This window comes from Galleria mellonella, unplaced genomic scaffold (genome assembly GCF_026898425.1).
Source record: "Galleria mellonella isolate WM207_F2 unplaced genomic scaffold, CSIRO_AGI_GalMel_v1 utg74, whole genome shotgun sequence".
Classification (NCBI taxonomy): Eukaryota; Metazoa; Arthropoda; class Insecta; order Lepidoptera; family Pyralidae; genus Galleria; species Galleria mellonella.
The window spans coordinates 806738-822912 of NW_026442147.1; the positions used below are offsets into that span (position 1 = coordinate 806738).

Below are 16175 nucleotides of genomic sequence, written 5' to 3' on the forward strand. Positions count from 1 at the left end.
GCGTAATAAGAAATAAATAATAAAATCTTTAAAGGGGTACAACAGGATTTTACATTTTGTTTATAGTTTTGTCAGTTTTGAAGTTAGTTAAAGCACATGAAATTTCAAATTAAAATTCAAGTTCAATATAAAAATTTATATATTTATTGGCCTTTAAAGAATTTACCTTTAAAAGGATGAAATAAGGAATGACAGTTTGTATTATAATGTTCTATTATAATGAGTTCTATTATAATGAAGCTTTCTAACTTCACTTATGTACTTCTATACGTAACTTCAGTTTTAGATTGCTGATTAATAAAAAATAAAAAAACTTTTTATGCTTTTTGGAAATTCCTCTGCCGACTACCACCAAAAGCGTCCGTCAAACGGACATCTATCTACCGATAAGGACATTGATAAAATCTCTTACATGAACTGCTCTTTTTCACTCTGTTTCGCCAAGCAGATGGCTGTATTTCGATTTGATAGATTGTATATCGTAATTAAATTACTTGATATTAGTAAGAAAATATAAGACGTTGGACTTCAGTAAAAACAAGGCCCATCACAACTACAATCTCATGGCCATAATAATCTATTCTTCAGTATATATCTTATAAGCTTACCTCTTAAATTGATAGCATTTCCAATAGAGAACTCTGAAACGGATCCAACGGTCGGCCCTTGTTCGAACCTGGTATTGGGCGGCACTGTATCAAACTGTTCTACTAGGTTTGCGTGTCTTGACGTCACTGGATCCACATAATCCTGATTAGGCTCATAATACTGTTCCTCTTGTCCGTTGTAATCAATATACCCTACGAAAAGTAAATAGAAATAATTATCTTACTTACTATAACAAAATTGTAACTGGACGATTCTTGTACGTAGATCTTTACGAAAAATTGATGTGTTGATATGTGGAGAGTAGAACCAAAACAATATTTTTTTATAATTATTGTTTGTCTATCTGTATATTTGTTCCTTATCACGGAAAAACTATTGCACCAAATTATATGTGGTTTCCACAAATGTATTTTTGAAAGTGTAAGATGTGAGTTTTATCATCATATTATCATTTAGAAGTTATATATATATATTTAGAATAATCTATATAATTATAATAATTATGAATATGTAAATTTGTATTAATTGCCTAACATGGAGTGGGCCACTCTTTCTTTTCCAGTGGGTGTCGTAAGAAGCGACTAAGGGAACTTAATGGTTCAGGGATGGACAGCAGAGTCTCTCTTAATACATCACCATAGCCTAATAAAGTTAAACTCGGTTCTTTTTACATATTATGTATATAATGATACGAACTGCTTAGTTATTAAGGATTACTGTTGTAAGAAATATTCGTTTTTGTTTTTAATTTATTATCGTATAGAGAGATCAAAGATATCGCCTGGAATAGATCTAGTTGAAAGAGAATACATGAATTAGTTGCCACGACAAGAGAAATTTTTTAAATTGAAAATATAAAATATTATCCAATACCTGAGGTATCCTGGTTTCTCGGCACTAAATCGGATGGGTCTACCGGCAGAGCATACCAGGGCCTCCTGGAGTATATTTTCTTAGTATTCACCGGCCGCTCGCCATCATCAACGTGCCGATAACTTGGTGGTGACAAGTTTATCATCTCTAAACATTGGTTGATACCTGTAAAAAATAGCTTTAAATGACGTTTTGTAAAAAAAATTGGCCTTAGTAAATCGACACATAAGTAAACACCGAGTGCATTAACAGGGTAACCACAGTTTGATCAGGCAATTGAACATCACATAGTCAAGGACTCTGTCTTAATACAAATACATATGTTTATAGATATATACCAAACTGGAACCTAGTGTCATTACTTTTATGACATTACGGGATGTACGTACGCAGAAAGTCCAAGTTTTGTTGTTTGTCACAAACTCATTTCGTTAAAAACAAATTTCATCACAAACTTTATTATAAACAGTATTCCTCACAAAAACTACACAACTTATTTCTTTATTAACCCTTTAACTGGTAAAAGCAATTTTGTGTCTCGGAAAATTAAAAACTCGTTTTTTCGGTTTATTGTGGGTACTTTAATAACTTTTATTAAAGAAAAAAAAATATTCATATTTAGTGGAAGAAAAAACATGGTGGCAATATTCTTGCCAAGTTTTAAGGTATTGGTGCTACAAAGTGGAAAAAATCATAAAAATGTTGGCGGCACACATATTGCCACCACCAGTAAAAGGGTTAAAATAGTGAATTTGAATTTACTATAAAAATAAATATTTAGATCTTGCATGATGCAGTAAATTATATAAGAGAGAATTAATAATTATTTTCAAGCGACTTCAAAATGAGAAGGTTATAAAATAAGTAAGCTAATGTTTGCAATTTGCTTTTTATAGTAGGGGTTACTCGATCTTTTAAATTTTAGTCACTGATTTGGGTAATTTTTTTTACAATAATCAGACCTTATTTTCGTGTTAATCCTATACTTATATTGCAATCATTTATGTTAATATTTTTTTGGCAAGCAAAATCTTTAATTCTAATTATTTCAAAATAAATTCAATTAGACATTAGGAAATATATTCAATTCCATGTTACATAAACTCTGGGTTTCGACTCAGCATTTCTATTAACACTAAATTGTATTGTATAATTGAGCATGTACTATTAATTTTTAATTATAAATCAAGTAGAAGTGAAATGGTCTGTTTTTAGTACAGTTGTACTGACCGGCTTAATAATGACAAGATACCAAAGTTCAAGAATTAACCTTTAACGAGGAGACAACGAGAAATGGATTCGTATTACTGAATTGGATTACGTCTTAGATTTATTCCCCAGACACGAGCACTAGATTTCTAGAAAAGTAAAATAAATTAGTCAAAGTATTCCCGGGTGGGAAAAGAACTACCGCTTTTCAATAATTTAGCTTCCGTTAATTTATTAAAAACTAGCTAGCTCCGGTTTCATACAAGTATAATGCTGAAGAAAATGCAACCTAACCTCCCCTTCACAGTACACAATGAAAGAAACCGAACAATTGAACGTTATCTCTCAATATTTTTCATTAGTTCGTTTTTTTTTTTTTTATTTGAACCCTAAAGTCTTCACTTTTCCGTACGATTTTTCAAATATTTTCTTTCAAAGGAACCTTGTCATGATAATATCAAAGACAATAAAAAATAATTTGTCAAATTCAAGCAGCTATTCTGAAGTGATACTCATACATACATTCTACAAATAATTTTATTTATATAGATTTAAATAACTTAAACCAAACCGCCTGCCAAGCGCGGCAACTACTGGCTAAACTTTCCAATAAGGGGAAGCCTATGTTCAGCAGTGAATAGATAATAGCTGATATGATGATGATGGTGATGATGACGAAATAACCTAAAATTCAATCGACAAAACTGATCTGAATAAACAAAATTTTTATTAATATTGTAGAAGTGAAAGTAAATTTGTTTGTTCGTAAAATTTATAGCGAACTATTTTTTCAGAAATATGTATTTCAAATTCAAATCATCTTTGTTTAAATAGTTTGATGAATAATTAACTGTGAAATGTTTTTATATTTATTAATTCTTACTAATAAGAATATATATATATATATATATATATATATATATATATATATATATATATATATATATATATATATATTGTTATAAAAACAAAATCTTAATTTACAAACTTAGGTTAACACTATTTAACTATTTATTGACAAATATAGGATTGGTTCAAATTAGGGTAATCTTTGTTTTGAAAGCTAGTCCCTAATTAGACTAATAGGATTCGTACTGTATTATGATTATTTAATTTAAAAGTGATTATGTGTCCCTTCTAATGTATGAAGATACATTTTATAGCCTTCATTAGGAAAAGAGAGGGCATGAAAAATATTTTTATTATTATTTCATTTCAGTGGATCGTAAGAAACATAATACCACAAATGAGGTCATAAGCTTCACAAAAGCTCATTATGAAGTTGTCTACAGACACTACTATATAAAAATAAGTATTTAATAGTGATGGAAATGTAGCTTAAAATATTCGCTTAAATTTGAAATGTTAGTTACCAAGAACGCAATTTATAGGATGTTTGCAAATATAATCCTTTTTATTTTCTAAATTTTATAGTATATTGGAAATATTATGAAAATAAATTTAATTGAATCTAAATCGGCTAGTAGATTTAAGTATATAAAATAAAATATTATTATGTAATAATATTATTATGTCACAAAATAATACACTAAGCGAATTTAACTTAGCGCAGACAGCTGCTGCATCTTTTCAACTTCCATTCACACTGTAAACTACAGAGCTAGGCTAAGTGAATGTACTGAGCTACACGAGCTATATAACCCACCTAATACAAAGTCCCGATCGGTTAAGGTAGTATTCTACTGGTAACACTCTCCTTATTATAACATTCATTTATTACATTATTTGCATTTAATTGCTTAGTTCGTCATTCCTTAGTTGGATTAGTTTCTTTTTATATAATATTATATAAATAATTATTTATACCCCAATAATAGTTAAGAGATATAAAAATAAAAGAATTGTAAATATAATATTTATAATTTTATTAACACCTATATTCATTCAAACGTAACTAAATCTATTTAAACAATTATTTATCTCCTTTAAATTTCGGTTAATTTATATATTTAGTTTGAAATAACAAGATAAAATATTTCAATGTTTAAAATAGATTATACTTAAGACATATTTACTTAATGTTTTTATAAGCAACGAGGTAATGTATAACCGCGATCTCGAATATGACTAAATTATTCGAGAAATTTACTTAAGGTAATATTGGATAACGAAAATTGGATTTAATAAATAGAACGTCTCACGTGTTAACTTCGAGAAAAAATGATTTTACAAATTTATTACAGACACATATTATAATATCCGTACGCAAATTGACGAAAAATATCAACAGACATGTATAATGAGTTATTGGAGATTAATAGGTAATATCTTTTTTTAGAACTTTTTCTTGACGTAACTTGGATCTGTAACAAGCTGAGCCATTTGATGATATGTTTATTTGATTTTGATCATTTACAGATATTAACAGGATCATAGTCCTCACAGAATATACAGTGACACTCACGGTGCCTATCATACAAAACATTTAATTAATAGATAACAATTAATATTTTAGAAATCAGTGGATACAGGTACAGGTTCAGCAGTGAACAGATAATGACCGAGTTGATGATGATGATGAATTAATATTTCCTTTAAATTATCAATATTTTATAATTTTATATCGTTTATTATAAATCATGTGTATATAATAACATAAACATAATAATAATTTTTCTACGAGTTTTTACTCGCGGCTTCGTCTGCGTGACCGGGAAATATTCGCTGTCCAGGGTAAAAAATAGCTTATAGTCTTTTCCATCCACTAAAGTACGTGTATAACAACAGGTGCCAAATGAATTAAATTGATTTCTGAATAATTAATTCACAGTCAAGACAATTCAAACAGTTGAAAGAAAAATGCTGTGTCAACTTATTTAGTATGCAAAAGGACCGCAGTAAAAAAGCTTAGAGAAAGGACATCTAACGACATTAACGAAGTGAAATATTGTGTATTAAAATATACTGGATGGCTGTAAATATCGCTACACAATGTTTCTCTACCATTAATTTAATCATGTATTTTAAATAAAGTACCTAATAGCCATGTTAGGGGGGGGGGAAGGATTGTTAGTAACGGGGAGGTCAATCTCCATTCCTCCTCGACCTCGACGCGGTTCCCCTTGGAAACCTTTGTGACTAATTTATAGTTGAATTTGTCACGATGGGCTAACTGACCTGCCTTTTCACCTTCACTAATAATCCCTCACTTGTGCCCCGCCAATGTATACCAATAACATAGGCGGGGTCATTATTGCAATATCATCCATTAAAAAAAAACAGCCGTGTAGGTCCCGGCATAGAATAGACCACCTGTTCCTTTCCAGTGAGTGTCGTAAGAGGCAACTAAGGGAGCTTATGGTGGAGCGACGGGCAGCAGCGTCTCTTGTAAAAGATCACCAAAAGCCAAACTGCGATTGCCAACCCGCCTGCCAAGCGTGGCAACTACTAACAAAACCCTTTATGGAAGGCTTTGTTCAGCAATGAACAGTTAACGGCCGATACAACAACCTAATTTATGATGATAGCAACTTTCCTATATTATTTTTACAATGTTTCAGTTTTTATACTTCTTTGTTATACTGAGAAAAATAAACAAGGTAACGGCCTAGTTGATGGAAAATAGAATCAAACACGCATAGACATGAACATCACGGAATGCACTATGATACCTATGATATCCCTCATACGTTTTCATTACTAAGGACTATAATATTATGCCTCCGTCTCTTGTAATTTCATTGCTATTTCCACTCTTCAAACCGAAATAAAGCTATACAATTACAGCTTCTTCGCGACAGAAACACGAGTGAAAAAGAGCATATACATGCATACTACTTTTGTACCTAAGAACAATTTGTACAAAGTCTCCATCTGCTATAAAACTATATAAGAGATTTATATTGCTTCACAAAAAAATATTTCAACCGTGAACATACATAAACGACGAGATTTTCTGTACGTTCATCAGATTGTATTTAATTACATTTAAATCGTAGCATCGTAACTCTACCAGAAGATTTGTCTTCGCAACAAACAGTTTTTAGTTCAACAAAGACTTTATAATATTAATATGGTACCATCTCGAGTGTAAATTATATAAAAAACAAAAACTAATTGAAAACATCCTTCTTTTGAAAGTTGTTTACAATTAGAGTACAAAGTTATGAGAATATATGACTTGAGAGACTTGAAAGTATATAAATTGACTTGAGTTAATGACTTAATAATATGTAAAGCACAGTTTATTTTCTTTTTTAATAGTAGTATTTCTTTTTTGTTGAATAGATATAGTAATCTCTGCGAACCACATTCTAAATTCAAATATCATGATTGATAATTTTACAATACGATAACATTAAAATCTATTTGTTATCCTAATTAACGTAGGCAAATCAAAGACAAGCACATAATTTAATGTTGGATGAAATTGCTAGTAAAAGTTGGATGCCAAATTCAAATAGCGGCTAATTATACAAAATTATGTTAATACACGGAAACCGAAATTTCTACTATTTCATCCATAGAATAATTATTCTATTTGTAAAGTTATTTGGCTTTCAATATTAAATTGAATTATAACGTAATACTGCGTTACGGTAGATTGTAATTGCATGAGATTTTTAGGGAACTATTTGTGATGCGGAAGATCTATTCACCCCGTATATATTTAGCTGTCAATATAGAGTAGTCACCGAGTAGTCGAATAATAAATATTATCAATAAAATGTAGGTAAGAGTACAATAAGATCAGATGGTGACAGCAAACGGCATATTTGGAGAGGTGGAATAAGGAAAGTTATGATGTGGTTTAAGCTGACCTAATTGAGTTTCGTTATTATAATACAAGTGAACAGAAACAGTATTTAACTATTATCGGCATTAGTAAATCAGTGTTAAACGAGTTCTCCAATCTTAAGTGATTTCAGATGATTACATACCGAAGGGGTAAGTTTTAAGAAATTTATATGCTTAATTAATGGTTACATACAACACACGATAATAGAACACATAATATCACAGTCAATAACGATGCATCTTCATTATTGTAGCCTAAGGAAATTCCCTTGATTGAATCCTGAAGTTACACATTAAATATCCCTGAAGATAGCTGTAGTTTGGTTTTAGCAAAGTTCCGCAAACAACATAAAAACTCCCCTGGCGCCCAAAATTAGTTTTAGTCCAATATAGATTTAAGTTGTGGTTTAATTTAAGTTATCAGACAATTCATTTATTATATATATTTAAACTGGTAAATGTTCCTTTTAATCGTAAGACAATCCGTAACAACTGAATTATTCAATACAGAATCTATATAAGTAGGTAATCTGTGTTCATAGCAAGGTTGAGGGTATCTGTAAAATCTTCATTAATCTATTACAATGACAAAATAGTAATGAATATCTGTTACCTTAAAAGGGGAAATTTTCTAATTCAATATAAATGTGGCTTGCTTTTTTTAGTCGTCAGAAATAATTTACTTAAGAAATCGATATAATATCATAGGATACGTACGATCACGTACGATATATACATACATAGGAGCTTGAGTCTTATGGTGTTTGAGACTGTTATTTGTTTAAACTGTTAGGTGTTTAAACATTAATGATATTAGTATTAAACAGTGTTTATAACAACAAACAATTTGATTAATCAAAATAATTCAAAGATTGCCCTAAAATGATTTCAGCAATAAGGCCTTATTGTCTTTATACAACAACTTACTCCCCATATAATGTAAATAATATATACTCATCCATTCAATCAAGATAATTAGTTATTTTAATAAATGTATGAGTAGACTATAGGATAAAAATGGCATCTTCCATCTATACAAAGTAACCAATGTTAATTCCTACTACTGGCAGTCGAAATTAATCTCTTTTCATATAAAATATTATATTAGATATTCACTGTTTATGTTGTGACTTTTTTATTTATCTTCATTACATTTATTATATTATTTAAAATACTTAAACTTTTTCCCACTGTCTGTGTAAAACTGTTCTTTTTATTCTAGCTAATTGTTATAAAAATATTTGCCTATTACCAGGTTGGCTAGACGGAATTATATAGGACTTTAAATTGAATTCTAAGTTGTATAAAAAAAAATCTTCTTGTGTATTGATGTATTTATTATAATAAAAATCAAATATATGAAGGAACTGCGATACATTACATTTCCTTTTCTTTATTTTAGAATATTAGTGTTAAAAATCTAGAGCCTTGTAAGGGAGAATGGATTTTTTTAGTTATTTTCTAACCCACGTTTCTTTACGAACATAATATGAAATTTCTAGTTTGGGTCTAAAATATAACCACAATCTAACAATGTGGCAGGTATTGATAATATTATCCAGTTATAGAAGTTAGCGATGTTTAAACTTCGTTATAATCCGTGATTGTAAGGGAAGTAATTCTGTTAACTATTACCTCGAAAGTTTACTGGTGTTGTAATAACACAAACTTTGCGGTGTTAACGTTGATTAATAATTATAAGTGAATTAAGATTGATCTTTATATTATGCAGTAAACTATAAAAAATGTGATATGTGGTATAATTGCTTACAAAATTGTTCTGTTTAAATATTCTCTCAATTTTAAAATAAAAAGTCTATTGAAAGTGACAGAGACTTATGAAGTAAATGAAATTATGTCTCAGCTTGTTCACAAGCTGTGATATTAGAGGCCGCATTTTGTAAAAAACATCTTGCCTTAATATAATGGGTACCGACTCCAAGCCACATTAATATTATGTTGCTTTTACCAAGTTGTTTAGTTTTTATCATTAATATTTTATGTATAACTGTACTATATCTTTTTTTAAAAAATCAGGTGATAATAAGATTTTTTAACAATGCTTTAAAATATTCCGACATACAATTTTTTAAATTTTGCTCTAGGTAAATATATTTATGATAAATGGATATTTCTACTTGCAGTAGAAAGTTATATTCTATGGATTCAATATATCCTAAATATGGCTTAAAAAAGTAACTCATGTCTGCTTACGATATGACCCATATGTAAACTATAAGCATTTTAAATCGCTGATAGTACGCAATAAATTCAATATTCAATACAAACTTTCACAAGCATAGTAAAAATAGAATGTACTACGCATGCATCTCCAAGGAATTGGCCAGAGTGACAGCAAGGTTGTGCGTAGATACGACCTTGGTTTGGTTGTCCTTATCAATAAGATTGTATCGAAATAAACAAATTTTTTTTCAAACCAAATGTGTTGAAATCCTCTGAGGATAAACATGAATAAAAAAATAAAATATTGCTGCCGGATGAACGAGGAAGGAATTTCCATTCATTTATTTATTTTGTAATACATAGTTCACAGTACATAACAATGGATAGTAAAACAAGATAAGTTCTCTATGATCAATCTCATCTATCGAGGTATACAAATTCGCAAACAATATATATAAGAAAAAAAAAGACGAAGAAATCCAATAATGTCACATTTACAGTAAAAAATCATAGTACTAGCATAATATTAGGAAAATTTATTGCATTTATCTCCAAGGAAATCGTCAATTGACAAGTATGTTCTATTCACTAGGTGTTCTTATAGTTTAGTTTTGTAATTTTTTATGTTACTTATGCCTATGAGAGATTTAGGTAATGTATTATATATTCTGTATTATTTATTCAGATTTTGTGGTATTGTCTATTATTTTTTAATTTATTATATTTATTCAAATTATTTTTAACAAATACTGCCAGTTCAAAAATTTATGATGCAGGTAATGTCAATATGTTGTTTGTGAATAGTAGTTTACAACTGTCTGAATATACGTTAAGCTAGGAAAAAAGTCAATGAATGAATATCATAGTCATATTATTATTTTTTAACTATTTCTGTTATTTTATTTAAACTATTTAATTATAGAACACAAGTCAAAAACAGAAATTGAGGGAACCATTTTATTTTTTAAGTCTACAACACAGATTACAGAGACCATGTCTAAAGTCTCAATCGACTATATATTCTATGGTAAACTTCTAAACAAAATAGAGGACGGCAAATTTAAACATTACAACAATTTTCGAGTAAATAAGAAAAATTATACCTATTTGTATGTTAATTCCTAACGTCCTTTTATTTTTAAATGTGTTATTCGTTCCATAAGCGCATTGAAGATTTTTTTTTAGTTTCTTATTTTCCAAATCGATTTATTTTCTTAAAAGAAATTGGATGTGTAGAAGATGAATGAAATAAGAAATAGACATATAGAAAGAAAAGGATGCCAATTGAATGAAAAAAATGAAATAGTGTCAAACCTATATGAAAGGACTTTATTTAAGCAACAAATACTAAGGTTTTCAATTCCTTAAATTACAACAATTAGCTTATGTAACTTATTACGTATACCGACGATTGATTTGTTTACTTCATTAATGCACTACACGATTTAAAATGTAATTTTTAAAAAGTACCAAATACTTAAAATATCAAATTAATTTAGAGTATTTTATAAAGAATTCAAATTAGTACATTAAATAATAACTAAATTTAACTGGACTAAAATATATTTCTGAATTTAGATTTAGTATATTAGAATAAGAGTCGTTAGCACTCATTTGTCTCGAAGTAAGAAAAATCTTGCTTCATTTATTTTCATAATTCATCGCAAATGTCCATATCGGTTTCAGAGATTATGTACTTTGATTTTCTTTGTATATTTATATAAGTTAGTCTAATCTCTCCAATTCTGAAGGTTTCAATGATACGCCAGATTCTTAAAGCTGTATAGAAATACAAATATAAAAGATACTACAAGAGTGTAAAGAATAGGTACTTATTAAGTAAAAAAATCTTGAAAGACGTTACACGATAAAAGGCTTTTATATGAATGAAATGTTTTCTTTATTTGTTTTCTTTTATTTTCATATCTGAATACGTAATTTATTATTTATAACAAACCAATCACACTGTCGTCACATAAAAACGACTATGTAATGATTCAAACTTTATATGTAAAACGAGAACCAATACTAAATTCAATATAGGTACACACAAATTATATATATATATATATATATATATATATATATATATATATATATATATATATACTATATTTTAATAAGTCATGAATCATTGGCGCAACATGTAACCTATCTACCTATCCAGCTTGACTGATTTTTAAGCAACTTGCAAAGGAAGAAAGTTTCAAATTTGTTGTATTTTTTTGTAATGTAACCTTTACAAAAAATACAACAAATTTAAAACAGATTACGTATACAATTCTGAGTAGATTATTATAATTCTTTTTCCATTCCATATAGGTTTACTTCCACATTACATTAACATTTTGTAACATTTGAAACCACCTGTTTTTCTTTGCCCTATCAAAACAATCATGTTAAAAATAGGTTATTATATTTATATAACAGGACTGCTATATGCTATATGATGACAGTATTCTTCAAGATTTACTTAACAGAAATAATTTCCATCATGATAAAATAACATATGACCATTAAAAACAATTCTCAATTTCGGTCGGGCACAGATATCGCGTAATATACGCAAATATTCAGGCGAATTAAAAACTTTTTCTTTGATGTCTCTTATGTGTCTCCTTTGGAGCATAAATGATACGTATTTACGTATCATTCTAGCTCCTAAACTTTAATAACAAGTTTTAACATACTTTAATTACATTTTGTTTACAATAGTATCAGAAGTATTAAGACGTATTTCCTGTAAATGTATGTTGTTGAAGATGTACTGGCAGCCTTTATACCTCTATATCTTTTAAAAAAATTGTTTTAAATTATAATTTTGACACACATAGATAAACATTTTAAAAGATATACGTGGGGCAAACCAAATTATTTAGTCGGAGACCCAGTCCTAATTGCGGATGGCAACCTGTGGTAGGTGGATTATGGCTTCGAGGCTAAAATATTAAAACTTTCATAGGCCCATACAATATTGTTCGCTTGGCGGAGATTACTATCAAAGGAAGTGTTTTAAAGCGCCCAGTCCGGATTCTGGTTCTGCACTCTGTCAGAGCGTCAGCAGTTTGTAAATGGTGCACGCTCCGCGGGGTGCCATGTTGTTGATACACTGGCAGCCTTTAAAGCTATATATTTTTTATAAATATTGTTTTCAATTCTGATTTTGACATATTCCTAATAAACATTAAAAAAAAAAACATGTTATCTGTTGTTATTGAAATACTTTATAATTCTAAGTCTATAATATACTATAATGTTCCGTGTTGATTCCGTATTATATGTTTTGTGACAAATAAAGCAGGTGTTTTATTAGCTGTGCAATAACTGTTTGTTACCAAAAATAAATCTACTTGTAAATATACATTTCCGCGTTTTAAATTTAAATATTTTCAATCTAATGTGTCTACAAATTATCTTATTATTCAAATATGTACCTTTTAATAATTGAAGTTGCTGTTTTTTACGAAATAAAAATATACTTGTACTTTTTTATAATCACTTAATAAAAAATATTTAGAAACTATTAAAAATATTTATATTAATTTTTCAAATCTTGTAATTGCATCTTAATTACTCTTAATTAATACTAATCTCTATTATCCTCTAAAACTGTTGTACTAAAAGAATAAAAAACCCCTGCTAAGTATATTAAGTAAAGAGCAAAAGTAACGTTTCCGAGTGGAACTTTTATATTAAGATATACCGCAAGACAGCTACATAATACGACCATTACCATACTATTTATGCCTTGAGTGGGCGCAAAATGAATACGTCACAAACTTTTTGTCTCATAAACACAGAGAGAAAGAGAGGCTAAATACTGGGTTTTTTAAATTTTTACATAGAGCCATCTAGTCCTAAATTAAGGAGAACTTGTAAAAAATGGTATCTTGCTATTACAGTAAACTGCTTAAGATAATAACTCAAAAATGCATTATAATATCCACAGCTGCATATTTAAGTCGGTATCTACTATAATGTGAAATAAAAACAAATAGAAAGACCTTAGCATTATATTAGTTATAGATATAAAGTCAATAGCGCGAATAGATTTTTATCATTGTAATTGAGAAAGGAAAATACTGGCCAAAAAGAAGTTACAGCATAGTTATTCTAGTCGGTTCGTGACCACGACTATTACAACCTAATTAAACCCTCCAGAAGGGTAATTATGAGTATTACATTTGAAACAGTTTTACATTTCGTTGACCCGCGCATTATTATTTATTATTATTTCAGCCGTTAACTATCCACTGCTGGACATAAGCCTTTCCCGTAAGGGGAGTTTTGCCAGTAGTTGTCACGCTTGGCAGGCGGATTGACAACACCAGTTAGGCTTTTAGATATGTTTTAAGAGGGACGCTGCTGCCTGCCCCTCGCCCTCTCTTAGTCACCTCTTACGACACCCACGGGAAAGGTAGGGGTGGCCCATTCTATATCGGGCACACACGGCGCATATTACAAGGAAATTAATTAAAAACTATTTTTGTTTTCTTTGCTAGAGGTTCCAAAATGGATACTATATTTCAAAATTAACCTACTAGTACAAGTGGGATATCATATGACGCCCTTCATTTGTACATTTTAAAACTGATAAACATTTATTTATTTTTATACTGCGTAGTTTTTAGTTGTAATCGAAAATCTGAGAAAATACCACCTCCTCCTTTACCCTTATCTCCAAAGTTTTGAAGAAACAAAAATAACAAAAGTATACATGAATTTCATAAGAAAAATAAAACGATGTTTCTGATCAGCAAATATTATCAAAAATCCTCTAATTTTTTTATAATTAATGCAATTTATTTTAATATAAGCTATTTTTGCAAAATGTAAATTAAAGATAAATTAGAACATAGTCTCTAATTGTCTACTACAACTAATAGTAAGTACTTCTAACAATTAAATGTAAATTACTCATTCAGTTATTAATTAATAGAAATTACTTATGAATTAAAGGCCTACGCCTATCACATATGGAAAAAATTCCACGCATTGCAGGTACAGATGAAATTTATTTGCTTACTCTCTCCATGGAAGGAGGAAGGGAAAGGCGCAACCTCTGGAATTACTAAATCAATTTAAAAAGTTCATTCATTACGAGAAAGCTGTACTATTCTTAATTAATATCCTATTAATACGATGCTACTAATTCTTTCTAGACATGATAGACATCTTTTAGACGTGATTATGATAGGCAAAGTTGCTAGCAAGATAAGGTCAGAAAGGTCAAATTAGTCAGAGAAAAAATTCCTGGTTCCACAATATCCGAAAGTGGACGGGCATTGAGAGTGCAATCAAATATTCTATAGACACAAGAGACGATCACAGATTCCCTGAACTGATAGTCAACCTTCACAAAGTAGAGAGGTACTATAAGAGTCCTTTCTACAAGTATTATTATTATAAATGTAATATTTTGTGATGATAAAAGGATGGATTTTTGTTCCTTTTTCTGGCAAAAACTACTGAACAGATTTGGAAAGTTGTAAAAATATTTGTGTGTGTGTGTGTGGGTGTGTGTGTGTGTGTATGTGTGTATGTGTGTGTGTGTATGTGTGTGTGTGTGTGCGTAATTGCGTGCGTGCGTGCGTGCGTGCGTGCGTGCGTGCGTTCGCGAGCGCGTTTGAGTGCGCGTGCGTGTGTGACGTATTATAAACGTTAAAGTTCGTGAAGTATTACACTTGTTCGGTAAGTGCCCTTTTTATAAAATAATATAAATTATATATTTATTACTTAATAATTTCATTAATATAAATAAATAGTTTAAACATATAAACATGTAACACACTATTGCCTTGTCCCAAATAAAGCCGAACTATAGAAATTTGTAAACTGAAATATTTCAATTCACAGGAAAATATTCTTTTATACGCTTACACTAATACAAAAAGGCATACTCATCATTACAAATATTTGCACAACCATTAGTAAGGCGTGTTAATGTGTTAAAGTCACCAAGGTCGTCATTAAATTAAAGAAATCGGAATTATTATTTTAATCAGATTTTAAAACTGAATTAAATAAAAAAAGCATATTAAAATGAAGGCCACAATTTAAGATCACGTTACATAGGAACAAAGAGCAAAACAGATGAATTTCGAACTTTCTTTTTGAAGGTATTTGAAAATTGTACTATCGAAACCCGATACTAGCCGATACGCATTATCGGTAAGTGGTCATATCGAAGGCCTCTACGCCATCTCCATTTTATTATTTTCTTCATAGTATATCAATTGCCAAACCATTACCAATTCGAAAGTATGCACTTGACAAATGTTTCTGTGCCCAATAATATTTTCATATAAAAATTAAAGTAAATTCTTTGCTTGAACTTGCGTGCATGTTTAAACTTGACTATATCATAATTTTTTGTTACTTATAAAATGTATAAAATAAATTAAAATTACCTTATAATAATTTATTTTTTCGTTCAAACGTTATCAGTGGGTATCACAATGCCCATTTAGCATCCCACACTGAGTTTTAGGGAATGAAGAGAGATGTTTAAAATAGGGAATTTACATAAATCATAATTATGA

General features: G+C 29.5%; 1 protein-coding gene across 2 annotated transcripts in view; it reads right to left on the minus strand.

The window, feature by feature from the left end:
* Positions 1-16175, minus strand: part of LOC113516288 (synaptotagmin-15-like) — a 77826-nt gene that overhangs the window by 57555 nt on the left and 4096 nt on the right. For both annotated transcript variants that reach the window (XM_031909028.2, XM_026900687.3), the window contains exons 2-3: positions 1483-1647; positions 609-800 (exon numbers count right to left, since the gene is read on the minus strand). In XM_031909028.2, the coding sequence (XP_031764888.1) occupies positions 609-800; positions 1483-1627 (337 nt within the window). In that variant the 5' untranslated portion in view covers positions 1628-1647. The remainder of the gene's footprint in view (positions 1-608; positions 801-1482; positions 1648-16175) is intronic.